This window comes from Zingiber officinale, chromosome 9A (genome assembly GCF_018446385.1).
Source record: "Zingiber officinale cultivar Zhangliang chromosome 9A, Zo_v1.1, whole genome shotgun sequence".
NCBI classification, from domain to species: domain Eukaryota; kingdom Viridiplantae; phylum Streptophyta; class Magnoliopsida; order Zingiberales; family Zingiberaceae; genus Zingiber; species Zingiber officinale.
In genome coordinates this window covers 104,528,465-104,545,119 of record NC_056002.1, presented here as the reverse complement: position 1 = coordinate 104,545,119, position 16,655 = coordinate 104,528,465, and the positions used below count along the sequence as shown (strand labels likewise).

The 16,655-nt window shown below is 43.0% G+C and overlaps 2 protein-coding genes across 3 annotated transcripts; both read left to right on the top strand.

Moving 5' to 3' along the window:
• Positions 1-4,164: 4,164 nt before the first annotated feature.
• LOC122020303 (peroxidase P7-like) lies at positions 4,165-6,083 on the top strand. The gene is made up of 3 exons (XM_042578173.1): positions 4,165-4,447; positions 5,111-5,302; positions 5,374-6,083. Exons 1-3 carry the CDS (start codon positions 4,190-4,192, stop codon positions 5,923-5,925), a joined length of 1,002 nt encoding a protein of 333 aa, XP_042434107.1. The 5' UTR covers positions 4,165-4,189; the 3' UTR covers positions 5,926-6,083.
• A 151-nt stretch (positions 6,084-6,234) lies between these two features.
• On the top strand, positions 6,235-8,078 carry LOC122020302 (peroxidase P7-like). 2 transcript variants are annotated; one of them, XM_042578172.1, is made up of 3 exons: positions 6,235-6,917; positions 7,009-7,200; positions 7,264-8,078. In XM_042578172.1, the coding sequence occupies exons 1-3, from the start codon at positions 6,711-6,713 to the stop codon at positions 7,816-7,818; spliced, it is 954 nt and encodes a 317-aa protein (XP_042434106.1). In that variant the 5' UTR covers positions 6,235-6,710; the 3' UTR covers positions 7,819-8,078. The 2 variants fall into 2 exon arrangements, with proteins under 2 accessions (XP_042434106.1, XP_042434105.1); XM_042578171.1 differs by having other exon boundaries at positions 7,009-8,078.
• Positions 8,079-16,655: the final 8,577 nt, after the last annotated feature.

Sequence of the window (16,655 nt, the reverse complement as noted above, 5' to 3'; positions counted from 1 at the left end):
AAAATACCCTAATTAATTTTAAACCGATTGAACAATTGTTTAAACCCTAAACGTAATTCGGCCATAACTTAGTTAAATCAATTTCAAATCAATCTCGATTTGAACCAATATAATTCTTATATTCACGTTTACTCATTGAATTTAGTTCAAATCCGATTCAATTTTAATTTAGCGTTCTCTTTTCAAATTCTATTATTTAATTCATTCTATATATTTTATTTTTAAAATTCAATATTTAATATTTTTTAATATTTCAAGTTGCTATATTTTTTCATTAAAATGATACCAATGATAATTTACTCGTAAGACTTTCTAAATAAGTGGTCGATCAATTTTAATTTTCCGTTGAGATAGTTTTATATTTATTAAAAGAAAAAAAAAATCTGAGGAGAACGGTTGTATCCCTCGTCACCATGCGGCTACGCCACTTGTGATGAAGGAAGGAAGACAAATTCTCAAGGGCAGTCGAATGCTACACTACAGGACGGTTCGACTCTGGCCTGCAGGTGTTACAATCGTTGTCAAAATTATGGAACCCCATCTCGGACAACTTGCATGGTCAGTGGAGATTGTGCACTGTAAGCTAGCTGAGCAGTCACCCTCGAGCGTCAGACAAGCTCAACAGCAACAGCCTCAACAAGTAACGAAAGCTCTCAGAAGTTAAAACATAAAGCGCCGGCCATTCTGTAATTTTTAGTCTTGGCCATTTGATCATATATATATAGTTTCATTGATTGATTTCGTAACTCATATATATCGTTCGGCGTGGAACACTACAAAATGTCCTTCTCTCCACCGACGACGAGTTCAATCATAATTTCCACATCGCTGCAGGATTAATCAGCGTGCAGCCAAAAACTCGCCAACTATACTTGTATGCATGTTTTTGAATAAGACGCAATTAATCAGTGTGCATGGTTCTCATGTGGCCGGACAGGCCAGATGGAATTATTTCTCCATGACAAGTACTGCTCTCGAACATTAGCGTTTGTTATTAATCACAAGTCACAACCACCAAGTGCTGCCAAAACGTATGTATAATTAATAGATCGAAGAATACAAAACTTTATTGGCGACTGATTTTGAACGTTGAATGAATCATCGATGAGCTGGCTATTAAGTTGACTGTAAAATAACCTCCAATGGTTAATTCCTACAAGGCACAAAACAGTCTATATCTATGGTCCGACACTAGATCGGTTGTTAAGATAATGGATTTATTTTTCTGCAAGGCACAAAAGAATGGAAAAAGAATATTAGGAGGATGGTTAGGGATGTCCCGACGCAACTATTTCAACGCTCAACTCAACGGAGAAGATGAAGATGGACGTACAGTAGTGAATGTGAAAAAATATATAGTGCTTGCAGGCGTGGACTTCTTTTATAATATCATTGAGATGACCATCTCTATTCATTAATTATGTCCTATCATAAGAAAAGTAGCATCAATTAGGAGGTGTTTGGTTGGATGGTATGAATGTAGGGAATGGAAAAGAAATGAAAAATTGATATTTGATTTGGGTAATTGGTGGTGGATCTCACGGATTCAATCTCCCAAGTATAGGAATGAGCCATTACTTAGCAAAATAGGGGGAAATGAAAACCCCTCTAGTCTCATTCATCACTTCTATCATTTCTATTTTCATTCCCATTTTTTTCCGAGACCAAGTACCCCCTTAATCTCATTGCTCATTTCTTGTATAATTATATCTAGTCTCATTGAATGTCAGTTCATCATTAAAGACTTCAGGAGAGCTAAATCCATGAGATCGGGAGAATATGACCAGTTGGCTCACTCTGAGCTAGGAGGGCAGGGGACTTGTGCTAAGAGAAGCTAAGCCTCTAGAGTCGGAGAAAACTGACTGACTGGATCACTCGGAGTTGGTTGAGCAGAGCACTTGTGTTCATGGGAGCTAAGCCCCTAGAGTTGGGGAAAGCTGACCGACTAGATCACTCTGAGCTGGTTGGGTGGAGCACCTGTGTTCATGGGAGTTAAGTCCCTGTGTCGAGGAAAGCCGACCGGCTGAATCACTCTGAACAGGTTGAACGGAGCACCTGTGTTGAGGGGAGTTAAGCCCCTCAAGTCGGGGAAAGTCAACTGGCGAGATCACTCTGAGCTGGTTGAGCGGAGCACCTAGGAGTGAAGAAAGCCGACCGACTAAATCGCTCTAAATTGATTGTCTTAAATGACCCGATCGAATGACCTCCACCTCAGCAAAATAATTGACTCTCCGATACTACCGAGGTACTTTCGGCAATCCCTGTATCAGCTCCCAGAGAAAGTCATGGAAATAAATAGCGCAGCAAGCTGGCACAAGCTACCTGCTCAATCGATCGCAACTTTTGTCACATCTGCACAGGCTAGCTGCAAACGTGAAATTAAGAGAATCAAAATAGATGGCTGTTTGTCGCCGCAGTCAATGTGCTGGACTCCATCGCGTCCCGCCATTTACAATTACAAATTGTAATATTTTCTCCTCTTTATTAAAAAAAGAAAAAAAAAAGAAAAAGAAAAAGAACAAGATGGGACGAGCAACATGTGACTTGCATATATAATCGACATATTCTGTGCTCAGATTGCGAATGTTAGATTAAAGAATGTATTAGATTAATCAATAGGATAGAGATTCATTAATAGCTAGGGTTGTTTTTTTTTTCAACAAGAGTTGGGTCAGGGAAGGGCCGGGGCATGATGTACAACCAAATGAGTGGCACAAGTTTTATATTAGATCGATTTAGTTGTTGTCTAGCTACTTGCAAAGTTTACTTCTTTTTAAGTTTTTCATTTTCTCAAAGATTCTAATTATGTTCCATAATTGAACAAAGGAGCATTTAAAATTATGAAATTAAAAAAAATATACATAATTTTTAGATTTTCAAAGGCACCTGCACTTAACTTTAGTGCTGTATTCAAAGAACAACTCATTATAGTACTGAATTTCAAGAAATCATACTACAGTGATATCTATCTTAAGATTTATACAATAGTAAAATGATGTTGAGTTTTGAAATGCAATACTACTGTGATATTGATATTTAAAATCTATAGTATCGTAATGGTGTTGTTATTTGAATGTAGTACTACAGTAAAATAAAAAACGACTACTCCCTTTGAAAAATCTAAAAAATAAATAGTCTATTGAGAAGTTCATAATTTTAAGTGCAAAATCATCCACAATTTAAATGTGATATAAAAACATCTCAAAAATCAAAAATATTTTTTTAAAAATAAAAATCAAATTGACACCAACAGCTACAGCGCTTGAATTTAACGCAGTGCAGAACAAAACACTGCATCGAGTTACAACATGTAAACGCGCACAGCTTGCATCAGCCACGGAACCTCTACTCAAACTAAAGCCGAAGCTAATGGATATCAAGAGAGATGCAACATATGAAAATGCCACCCGAAAGCGTCTCCGTGCCCCGCACGCAACGGTAGAATCTCTGATTCTACGACTCACGCTCCATATCTTTTCACGGGTCATCACTCATTCGGCTAATTGATCAATCATATACCCTCCAAGTCCACGCTTGGCCGCTCCGTACCTAATTATGTCCCTAATTACGTAACGGTCGCCTATAAATTGATATTATAATTTACTTCCTTTCACCCTATTAAAACAGAGACATCTATATTAAGTGAAAATTTAGTTCACTGCAAGTAACTAATTAAGAATTAATAATTAAGCTCATCATGCTTCTAGCTTTTTCCAACTTCATGCTTCACTTATTATTGGCCGATCGGGCATAGTGACAGCTCCGTGGCACCTACCGATCGATTGGCATAAGCAGCCCATACACTTGATCACTATTACGGTCCCTAAACTCCATTGATCAAGAAACAAGTGCCCATGTCCATCGAGGTGGTGGTCCTGCTTAATTAACTATCTTAATTGGTTGCGTCAAAATGTCGAACACGTTGCGAATCAAACAAAGCTGACGCCGAACGAGCATAAACTTTCGCGCACTGCTAGCTCATTGACTGGAGGGATGCAGCGAGCGACGACACGGGCAAGAGTCGTCATATCCCTAAAAATCTCCAACCAGACCTCTGCTAGCTGTAATATAACATGGCCCCGGCCTTTATTTATTTAGTTTAATTAATTAATTAATTAGTTAATTTTAAAGAATTGGAACCTCAAATGTTCTCTGTGAAATATATATCGGGAGAGGGCCAGAGCAGAGCATGCTAATTAACGAGCTGTTTGACGATATGGCGTCGTCATCCTCGGAACGACGACGGCGGGCGGCGATCGCCGCCGTAGCGGTGGCTCTATTCCTGGCGGTCGGCGCCGCCCGAGCGCAGCTGTCGCCGGGGTTCTACTCGACGACGTGCCCCAACGTGGAGAGCATCGTGCGGTCGGCGATGGCGCAGGTGGTGAGCCAGGACCCGCGCATGGGCGCCTCCATGATCCGCCTCTTCTTCCACGACTGCTTTGTCAATGTAAGTTAATTATCTGATCAATTAATTTCATCATCGATCTTTAACTTCTTCTTCAATTCACAATCGTATATAATTTAGTTCCAGTTTATAACTGAATTAATTCGTCGATATATATTTCCTAATTCACATGATGGATGAAACATTTCCAGCTGCCAATGAGTTCGGCACGCTGTTAGAAGCTAGTGTAACTGCTTTCTTTTAATGATTTAATGTCCTTACGTGGCTTGTCCTTGCATGAAATGATATGATAGCATATATCTATCTCTGACACGACATTGACATTGACATCACGGGATCTAGCTGACGGACAGCTGCAATATCTTTCGAATAAGTATCGCCTTTTAAGTTAATTATTGCAACTTGAATTGAATTGGATGAAATTATACCGTTCCTTGCTGATTAAGGAAGCGAATGCTAATGATGATAGCCAGGCCTATAAAATATTTAATTGATACCCTCTGTTTTTTCTGGAGCGGCGAAAAGCAGGGCACTAGTTATTTAAGATGAGTAGTGTTGGAGAACTAGTTTATTATGATGGAGATTGCCACCATTAATTATGATCATTTCTTAAATGACTATTTTATATTCATTACCACGTACTTGTATTATTGAAGACCAAGTTATGGTTACGTTTTCTCGCGTAATTTGGTTGGCCGCTTGTAGGGTTGCGATGCATCCGTGCTGCTCGACGACACGCCGGCGATGGTCGGCGAGAAGAATTGTGCTGGAAACGCAAACTCTCTTCGCGGATACGAAGTCATCGATGGTATCAAATCTAGCGTGGAGGCGGCGTGCCGCGCCACCGTGTCCTGCGCCGACATTGTGGCGCTTGCCGCTCGCGACGCAGTTAGTCTGGTAATTATACTCTGTTTAATTATGTGACCGGAGGAATTAGTTGATTGACCGGTTTATGGTCTTGGGGGCAGCTGGGTGGGCCGTGGTGGCAGGTGCTGCTGGGCCGGCTCGACGGCCGGACGGCGAGCATGGAGGCGGCCAACGCCAACCTCCCGCCGGCGTCCGACAACATCGACACCCTCGTCGCGAAGTTCGCGGCGAAGGGGCTGGACCTGCGCGACCTGACAGCGCTCTCCGGCGCGCACACCGTGGGGCTGGCCAAGTGCAGCAGCTTCCGGCAGCACGTGCACAGCGACTCCAACGTGGACCCGGCGTTCGCCATGTTCCGGAGGCGCATTTGCCCGGCCACCGGCGGCGACTCCAACCTCGCCGCCCTAGACACCACCAGCCCGAACCGGTTCGACGTCAGCTTCTACCGCGACCTCATGGTCCGCCGCGCGCTGCTGCACTCCGACCAGGAGCTGTTCAACGGAGGGCCGGCCGACGACCTCGTGCGCCTCTACAGCAACAACGGCGGGGCGTTCAACCGGGACTTCTCGGCGGCCATGGTCAAGCTCGGCAACCTCACGCCATCGACGGGGAGCGCAGGGGAGGTCAGATTGAATTGCCGGAGGGCCAATTGAGGCAGTCCCATGGATCGACGGACGTACAGAATTGTTCCATATCTTTATATAATAACTCTCTGTCAACTGAGGCGCAACCATTGTTGTTAATTATTTACCTGTAGTAAATCAATTTACAGATCTTTTGATTTGGTCAATGAAAATTTGTTAATTATTTACCTGTGGCAACAATTGTTGACTAAACTTATTAGATTTTATTTTATTTTTTCAGAAACCGACATAACCCTAAGATTTGCATTCGTCAACGGAAGCATGCGCGAAACTGCTTCCTGAGCACCCCCCAATTATGACGTTGCCAGAGGCAATGCTGGTATGCTTCTGTAGGGCACTCGACGACACAAAGAACAAGTAACTAGCTGGACCTCATAATTCAGCTCTAGCTTTACACGAAATCACGCATACAAAAATTCCATTTGGGAATTGGACGAGTTCAATAATTGGCTACGAGTACAGTCAAAGAGGCGGATAAGAGAATTTTGACAAGTATTAATGAGCCATATTCAACTAAATAAGGCCTCATGCATCCTCAAACTCGTGAATCTCCCTCCGCATGTCCGCCTTTGATTTCGACCAACTGGAGACATGAAATCCAAGTTACAGGTTTCAACGAGATATCCAGCTTTCTACCACATTGATTTTGACAGCCAAGCAATGTAGCAGTTTACGCGTATGCACGAGTCAACGAAGGCGACGCGCCATCGCTCTACGGCTTTGGTCGCGGTAGTGGAGATTATATATACCTATGGAGCCAGTGAGATTGATGCACTCATCCCCTTGCTCGATCCATGGCCTCCTTCACGCTCGCTCTTCTCTCAGCTGCGCTCCTGCTCTGCAGCGCAGCGCAGGCGCAGCTCTCGTCGTCGTCGTTCTACTCCCGCACTTGCCCGTCCTTGCCAAACATCGTCCGGTCGACCATGGCGCAGGCCGTCAACAAGGAGCCTCGCATGGCCGCCTCGATCCTCCGCCTCTTCTTCCACGACTGCTTTGTCAATGTACGCTATTTGGTCGATGTGCATTCCTCCCTCTGTTTCTTCTCTGTTTTTTCTTCTTCCATGAATGTAGTTAATGGTGATGGATTTGCAGGGCTGCGATGCATCGATTTTATTGGACGACACGGCGACGTTCACCGGCGAGAAGAATGCTTTCCCTAATATAAACTCTGCCCGTGGCTACGAGGTCCTCGACGCCATCAAATCCAACGTCGAAGCCGCTTGCCCCCAAACGGTTTCCTGCGCCGACATCCTCGCTCTCGCCGCTCGCGATGGCGTTTCCTTGGTAAATAGTTTGAACATTGAATTGAATCCCGGAGCCAAGGAACTAACTTGGATAGAAATGCAGGTCGGCGGACCAAATTGGAAAGTCTCACTCGGCCGCCGGGATGCCACAACGGCGAGCCAGAGCGACGCCAACAGCAACCTCCCGGGACCCTCCTCCAGCCTCTCTCAGCTCGTCGCTTCGTTCGCGGCGAAAGGCCTCAGCGCCCACGACATGACCGCGCTCTCCGGCGCCCACACCATCGGCCGAGCGCAGTGCGCCAACTTCCGCTCCCACATCTACGACGACGCCGATATCGACCCTAGCTTCGCGGCTGCCTGCCGCCGGGAATGCCCCTCAGCCGGCGGCGACGGTAACTTGGCGCCGTTCGACTTGCGGACCCCGGACCGGTTCGATAATAGCTACTATCAGAACCTGGTGGCGAAGCGGGGGCTGCTGCACTCCGACCAGGAGCTGTTCAACAACGGGACGCAGGACAAGTTGGTGCGGCGGTACAGCGTCAACGGCAAGGCGTTTGCTAAGGACTTCGCGGCGGCCATGATGAGGATGGGAGCCATCAGCCCTCTCACCGGAGCCAGCGGGGAGATCAGATTGAACTGCAGGGTGGTGAACAAGTAGCCTTCCTTCTTGCCTGGAACTGATTAGTCGCCGATTTGTTCATTCTTTTACACTGTGAAGCAAACACTGTTCTTTATTCTTTCAAAAAAAAAAAAAAAAAAAAGAAAGAAAAAAGAAAAAAGAAAAAAGGAAAAAGAAAAAACATGATCATAAAGTTTAATTACCGTGATATATTGCTCAAATTAAAGCTCTGTTTTAGCTTAGGCATGTGAACTTTTTATCAAGTCAATAGTGGAATTGATGGCATGGTTGATTGATAATAAAGCTCTCCTCACGATCTTCATGTGCATCCCAAAATTTATTTCTTCAAGGTTTTGCAGTAATTCACCGTGGGAAAATTCAAGTTGAACCAAAAACTCTTTCCCTCAACATTTACTATACTTTAGAGTAGTCGGGATCCTCTCCCACATCATGTGATCTACATCCCAACTTTATATTGATTGAGCCCTCGTGCAAATGATATAATCTATGGAGCTACTCGGTCGTAGAAAGACATCCTCTAAATCCTTCGACTCATAGATAAAAAAACACATCTACGTTTTGTCAATTGCCTTTCTAAAGCACTGATATGATACGACGGGACTCGGAATGCTCCTTAGACGCCTGTGATCGAGCACTCCTCGTAACTTCTGATTCTTATTAAAAGAATTATCTTGCCCAAAGTTAACAACGGTCTTGTTCCGGCGTGGTCCATCAGTTGAGCAATAATGTTGAGAAGAAAGAATTTACCTATTTCATTTTATATCCTTTTTGAAAACCACAGAGATGATATACTCGGTACGTGGATTGATGGTTGGCTGGCAAAAGACCTTTTACTCCACGGAAAGCTTCCTCCTGCTCATGCGCACATGAAGATGAGCTAACAAAACGTCAGTACCCAGAAACATGGGAGAGTTCCTGGCGAAGGCCCTCCGACGCTCAAGTCAGTATCATTCCGGACGGATGGATGAAAAACAGTAAGAACGTGCACGCGAGAGTAAAGTTACCGATGTTCCAGAAAATGTACCTGCGCCATAGAAAGGACTCCCCCTTTATATACAACCTCACATACCTCCACAATCATGAAATGACAAAGTGTGTCAGAGTTTGTTAGGTAAAGGAAAGTATACAACCCAGGTGGCATGCAATAATCCTTCGAGGAATCTTTCCTTTACCCACATACATACCTCTTTTGTTATTTATAGCTTTTGTTATTATTGAGTTTGATGAATGAATATACTGTTATAAATGGTCTGCTGATGGGAGATGCGATGGTCACCATAGAAGTTTCCAAAAGAATATTCTTTGACACATAGTTGTTATTATAACAAGTTGTCAAGATGTTATCTGTTGAGTATATCTCGGCAGGTTATTAAGTCCAATCATTTCTATTGAGCTGCTCAGTTATATTCTGTATAATCTACTCCGTCGTGTATTATACTGTCTGTATCTTGGCCAGCTAGTAAGGCCGATCGCTTTTATATCTGTCTTGGCATTAAGCCGCTTGGTTATATTCTGCGTAGCTTTGAGATATTTGTTCGGAGAATAATATAATGCCCTGGTTATGCTAGAAATTCGCTTGAGAAATAATATGATGCCCTAGACACGTTGAGAGTCTGTTTGAGAAACAATATAATAACTTGTGCATATTAGAAATCCATCTGATTCACAATGTGAAGTTAAGCGCCTTAGGCCCGGTTGGTATTTTGTCTAGCCGGGTGTACAACGAGCCTATGGAGAATGCTATGTTTTGAGAGGTCCAGTCAATATCCTGAACTAAAATGTCTTAGGCCAGGTCGACCTTTTTGTCTGGCTAGGAGTATAATAACTTGTAGGTAAAGTGCATCTGGCCGCCCGACCAGATTTATAAAGTTACCCTACTCATACATAGAAGAGATGAGTATGAAGTCATATAAACCCGGTCAATTCTACTATGAATAGACACCCATAACATTGACCGATGATCAGATCGACTAGGCGTATGTAGAGAGGCTCTTACATAGTAATGAGTTCAACCCTCCCTTTGACGATAAATCAGTTATTCTGGCTAGCTTGTAAGGGCAATTGTCTTTAAATTCGATAGCCTATTGAGTGACTAGGTATGTTGTTTCTTTAGTTCAAAGGTGAAGCACTGAAACCCTTATATTCGATAGGCTTAACGACTGATTGGCCTTTTCTTCACACGACTCAGAATCCGACCAGGTCTATCCAATGAGCCCTAGCACCGAGCCGCCAATTAGAGTCAGATGGGGAGATGTTCCCCTTCATTGACTTTGACTACCACATCACCTTAACTTTGACCGTCACATCATTTCCTGGGTCCACTTGTTACAATTTATATCACTAGCTTCCCCTTCAAGTCTAGTCGAAGGAGGTATATCTGACTGACTGGACCCAAGACCAATTTTTGCCCGCCTGTCTTTTGCTAGGATCGTCTAGAAACTCTCGTGCTCCTTCGCGCCTTGGGAACTTAGTAATTTTTTCAAAAACTGCTTGTCAGTGGCCAATTGTTCAATAGAAATTACCGAGGATGCGCGGAGAGGTGTATGGACATAGGAATGATTTGGTTGTCACTTCCATCATAAATGTCTATTGATGGGTTGATGCCACATGACCACCCATTTTGTTTTCTGAAACGGCTTCTGACGCATGTCTCCTCGTATGGATAAACGGTCTCTCTCTTTGTACAGATCAACGATCTGCAGCATGCCATTTCAATCCAACGAACATAATCAAATTATACTTTATAAAAACCTTAAACAACCCCTATTTACAACACTTTGCCTTTTGCCTTCTTCAATCTTCTTTCTGGCGATCTTTTACTTGCGGTGCTCTCCCCTCTTTCTTCTTTGGTCATCAGTAAGTCCTCTATTCTTTCTCTATTTCGTGCTTTTCCATGGCTGAAGAATCCTTTGCTCCTTTGTATACTCTGACCTTTTCGAATTTTGATATTGCCGATAAAGCTTACATTTGCTCTCGGTATGAAATCCCTGAGAACTATTGAATTGGCATACCTTCTCCTACTGCCCATCCTCATCACTCTCCTGATAATCACATCATCATTTTTATGAACCAATTAGCAGTCAGTCTCCATTTCCCTATTCCTCCATTCTTGTCCACGTGAGTAAATATTTTCGTATCCCTCTATAACAGTTCATCCCGAATGCCATCCATACCCTATGTGGTATATTCATGTTATTTCATCTATTTAACATTCCCCTTACACCCTAAAATTTCTTTCTATTTTTTTATCCCAAAAAATCGGAACCAGGATTTTTTTTTTTCAATCTCGCCCAAAGTCCGTCTTTTTCAAAGACATGCCCTCTTTAAATAAAGGTTCGAAGTCATGCTTCTTTTTTCTTGAAATGCATGAGCCTACCTCTCGGCCAACCAACTAGCAATCTTCCCTTCCTCCTCTTCCTGACATAGGGAATTACAAACAGGCAACCACTTATATCATATACTTTCCCAAGCTAAGTAGTCAACAATTTAAGATTTATCGGTGGTTACGTGAAGGCCTCCTGCACCTGTTTGGTTTGAGTCCCATATGTAAGAAGCTTCCTTGCTCCCTCGGTAAGCTTCGATAACTTGGTCAATGTATTATCATTAACTAAGATATTCTTTATTTTATGCACTGAACACCATTTTTGCTTGCTTTGGTCGATGACTCGATCGACATGGAAGAGGAGGAAATATGCGTTAAGGAGTGAGAATTGCAAGTCAAGCGAGGCTTACCACCGACCGTCGTCACTAGTGAGGCGTCCGAGGGTCTTGTAGTTGAGTCCAGCGCAGCTGCTGCTTTAGAGAACTGCCTTATCTTGCACCTCCAGTGTCTGAATGTTCTTCCTTGGAGGGGGAGGATGTTCCTCTAAAAGATGTTAAGACCATTGACGGCTGGCTAGAGAGGGGGGGGGGGGGGGGGGGAATAGCCCCTGCACAAATTAAACAAACGAAAAGATCTTTCTTAGATTTACAGCTTGATTAAAAGAACACTTGCATAAATAAGAATAAAAAAGAAACTAAAAGGAAAGAGATATTAAGATTTTACTTGGTTAAAATCGAGGAGGTTGTTAATCCAAGGAAGTTAAAGCGCACTAATTTCTCCTTCAGGCGGAGAAATCTCTTACAACATTCAAAGCTCACAAAACAAAGCTAAACAAGAACTAGGAAGTATACAAGTGTTATTTTAGACTCTTCAGTTGTTCTGATTAGTTTCTGGGAGTAGGGCTACTTATATAGCCCTACTCGGGGTCCCTTGAAGGGTTCTAGGCGTATGGAATGAGATAGAAATCTATCCCTAATGCAACGTTCAAATGCCACGTTGAACTGGATAAAAATCGGGTTCCGAGCACCCGGGACTGGTCCGGGTGCCCCGACTTGCTCCGGGCGCCCCGGGGCCAAAAATAAGCAAAGGGGTGATTTTGGCCCCGGTCTCCTGCTTCGGTACCGACGCATCGGTCCGGGTCTTCCGCTCGGGTTCCATTTATTTGGGTGATTTCTGCCATTTGGAATAGTTCTCACCTGAACCCAACTTCCGGCCTTCCCGAGCAAGCTTCCACTTCAGCTTCTCGTCCCTCGGAAACGCCACGCGCCTCCTTCTCGTTTGCTCGCGTACTCTTCCGCAGCACCTCGTCCCTCAGACGCACTAAGCCTGTCAACTCTCCCCCGTGCCATCCATCCCTCTAGTTGCATCTTTTACTCAATCCTGTGCTCCTAAGTTCCTACACACGTAGACACAGGGTTAAACACAACAAGACCTAACCTAATTTGGTTGATCACATCAAAACTACCTTGGGATACCAATAATCTCCCTCTTTTTGATGTGAGCAACCCAAGTTAAGTTAGGGTAAGCCAACATAAAGTAAAAGCAATAAATTTTACATTTAAGTGAAAAAAGTAAAAGAATTTAAGCTAAGTTAGCTCCCCTAGACTTAATCTTTCCTTCTCCCCTTTTGATCACATAAAAAAATAGGGTACCTCAAAAGTCTAAGGGTTAAGTTTTTTAACAAAAACTCTGAATAGTTAAGAAAACTTTAAAAAAAGATTTTGGTAAAGTAAAGTTTTTATATATTAAAAAAACTTTGTAAGACAGATAAATTTAAAAAACTGTATGTTTTGTTAAAATTTCTAAGTTAAATTAAAAAAATGTTTGAGTAACTTTTTGAAGCATTATTTAATCACAATAAAATACTCTATCAGTTAGTCAATTAAATATTTTATTTCATTAATTGGCTTCCAGGCTGTAGCGAGGTACTAGACCTTCTTGGTTATTGGAGTAACAACCACTTTCTAGACAAAGCCTTTTAAGAAAATCAAACATTTAATCTACTATCTGAAAGCCCTAAGTTCAATTTAAACTTAATTTATACAGGTTTTTGGAACCCAATATAGGTTCCAACCAACTGGGTTAATCAGAAATTTCTTTGGAACATATTTTCTAGATAGTTTTCTGATTTTGCCCCTGTGAAATCTAAAATGCCAGCTTAGTCTATTATAATTTTGGGTTTTAACATTTAAGCATGCATGCTCGTTTTGTCAAGTCTTTTACTTGTATTTTTAATTTATCATTTTCTAATTTTAATTTATCAAAATCTTCTACTGAACAAGATTTTTCTAAAATTAATTTCATTCATTGTTTTCTTTTTCCAACATGCAACAGTTTTTCGATAGTAATTTAACAAACTTGAATAATTTTTTAGGAGGAAGAGATCGTATCTGACTTACCTTGTCGATTCTGTTATCCATAGCTCCTCCTGAACTACTACTTTCTTACGATGTAGCTCTCCCTTCATCGATGCTCTCGATGCTCATTTAGGATGAGCTTGCTTCATGTTCATCTGCTTGATGGCTTGCCATTAACGCAAGTCCGGAGAAAGCCTCAATCTTTGATTCAAATGATGTTTCATCCCACGTCACCTTCAGGTTTTTATGCTTATTCATTTGATGGGCTTCTTGTTCTTGAACTTGTTCTTGTTCTTCAATTTAGGGCAGTTGTCTTTAATGTGTCCTTCTTCATTACAATGGTAGCATCGAATTTTTTTCTCTTTCTACCCTGCAGATGGTTAGATTTTTTAGATTTGAATAACTTTTTAAATTAATTTACCATCATCGCCATTTCTTCGTCGTCGAGAGAGGATTCTGAATCTAGTTCATCCATCTTCGCCTTAAGGGCAATATTGTGCTTTGGCTCCTTCTTTGAATCTGTACATCTCATTTCATGGACTTTAAATATTGAAAATATTTCTTCTAAGGCGTCAGATTCTAAATCTTTAAATATATAGTAAGCATCTACTAATGATGTCCACTCGGTAGTTCTAGAAAATGCATTAAGCGCGTACCTTAGCGAATCTCAATTGCTTACTTTTTCTCCGAGATTCGTGAGTCTGGTGATTAATTCCTTCATTCTTGAGTGAAGATGTGCAATGATTTCTTATGCTTCCAATTTTATATTACTCAGCTAGTTCCTTAGTAGATCTCGTCTTGTGAGCTTGGCTTAGAACGTCCTTTTGTGTAGCTCAAGGAACTTCTCCCAAATCTCCTTTGCTGAGTTATAGGTGTCGATCCGGTTGACTTCCTGTGGCGGTAGGATGCTCAGCAGATGGAACTCTGCTTTGCCAATTGCCATGAAGTCGGCTTGCTCTTTCTTCATCCACTGGTATTCTTCCTTGCCTTTAGGTTCTATAAAAATGAATTTCATTATTAAAAGCAATTCAAAATTAGTTTTAAAGAATACCTCCATTTTCTTTTTCCAGCTTGCGAATTCTCCTCGAACTTTGGTGGATGGATGCTCGATCTGACCATCTCGTGTGCTTCGTTCGGCGGTTAGTCCTCATGAAGCGAACCCGCTTTGATACCATTTGTTATGACCGTTGACGGTTGGCTAAGGGGGGGGGGGGGTGAACAACACCTGCACAAATTAAACAAACAAAAAGACCTTTCTCAGATTTACAGCTTGATTAATCGAACACTTGCGTAAGTAAGAATAAAAAAGGAATTAAAAAAAAGAGACACCGAGATTTTACTTGGTTACAACCGGGGAGGTTGTTAATCCAAGGAAGTTAAATCGCACTAATTTCTCCTTCAGGAGGAGACGCCTCTTACAACATTTAAAGCTCACAAAACAAAGCTCACAAAACAAAGCTAAATAAGAACTAGGAAGTGTACAAGTATTGTTTCAGACTCTTCAGTTGTTCTGATTAGTTTTTGGGAGCAAGACTGCTTATATAGCCTTGCTCGGGACACCTAGTAAGGTTCTAGGCGCCTAGAATAGATAGAAATCTATCCCCAATGCAACATTCAATAAAAATTGGGTTATGAGCGCCCGGAATGGTTCCGGGTGCCTTGGACTGGTCCGAGCACTCCGGCCTGCCCCGGGCGTCCTGACCTGGTCCGGGCCCCCCGGACTAGTCCGGGGCCAAAAATCAACCCTTTGTTGATTTTTGGTCCCAGTCTCCTTTTTCGGTTCCGCTCGCATCGATGCAGGTCTTCTGCTCCAATTCTACTCGTTTGAGTGATTTCTGCCATCCGAAATAGGGCTCACCAGAACCCAACTTCCGACCTTCTCGAGCAAGCTTCCGCTTTAACTTCTCATCTGCCCGCGTGCCTCCTTCTCGTCTGCTCACGTATTCTTCCGCAGCACCTTGTCCCTCAGACGCACCGAGCCCGTCGGCTCTCTCTCGTGCTGTCCTTCTCGCTAGCTGCGTCTTTTGCTCGATGTCCTGTGCTCCATGGTTACAGCAGTCCAATGTCCTTGTCCAGGGTTACTTTGATATCTGCTAACCATGCCTACGGTAAAATAGATATTCGATCTCGTACACAGCATAACATACATTAGGCTTCCGACAACCGAAGCATAAGGAACTGCCTTCATACCCTCTATCTCTTTTGATGTCTTTGGAGACATCTCTTTAGATAAAGCTACTCCATGCCTAAAAGGTAGAAAACCTTTCTTGGAGTCTTGTATACTAAAACGAGCTAGGATTGTATCGATATATAAAGCTTGGGATAAGCACAACATTCTTTTCTTGTGATCCCTTATTACTTTGATCCCAAGAATATGTGCACATTCTCCCAAGTCCTTCATATCGAATTGCTTGGACAACCATACCCTTACTTCCGATAACACTTTGATATTGTTTCCAACTAACAAAATGTCATCTATGTATAGTACAAGAAATGCCACCACGTTTCCATCACACTTCTTGTATACACAAGACTCATCCGAACACTGAATAAATCCATATGACTGGATTACTTCATTAAACCAGATTGATCCTGTCCGAATGCGAGCTCAATGGACGCTGGGCACGTGACGCTCTCCACTCGCTGATGATGATCTCCAATCGCCCGCAAGAACCTCCGGCGCACCTGCACAGAGTCGAGCCGGGAAGGGTTTCCCAGCGACGACCCTCCGACGCTCAAGTCAAGCAAGGGAACAGATGAAGAAGGTGGCTGCAGGATGAAGACTGGCGTACCTCCGATGAAGAAATGAGAGGTCTTATATAGAGCACCCAAGGAACACCAAGCACCTACATCGGGAGGTCCGCATGCCCTGTGCCATACCGCGGTATGGTCCTGTCAGGGGAGCATGTCTGAGGCCATACTCCTACAGTTTAGACCATTCCCTCGATGGGACGGTTAAACCTTTCTCCTCATGAATATAAATAATACCTAGCCATGGAGCATGTGGGCTTCTTCCTCCCGAGCCGATCGCTCACCCGTTCGGCTGAAGCTTTTCTCCCGACCGGACACCTATGCCGGCCCGGCTTAGCAGACCTCTAGTGCTTGAACACATTTTCCCCTGTTTCCCTGTGGAACGGCCGGGCGGTCTAATCGTTCGGCCTCTGCCTCCCTTATGT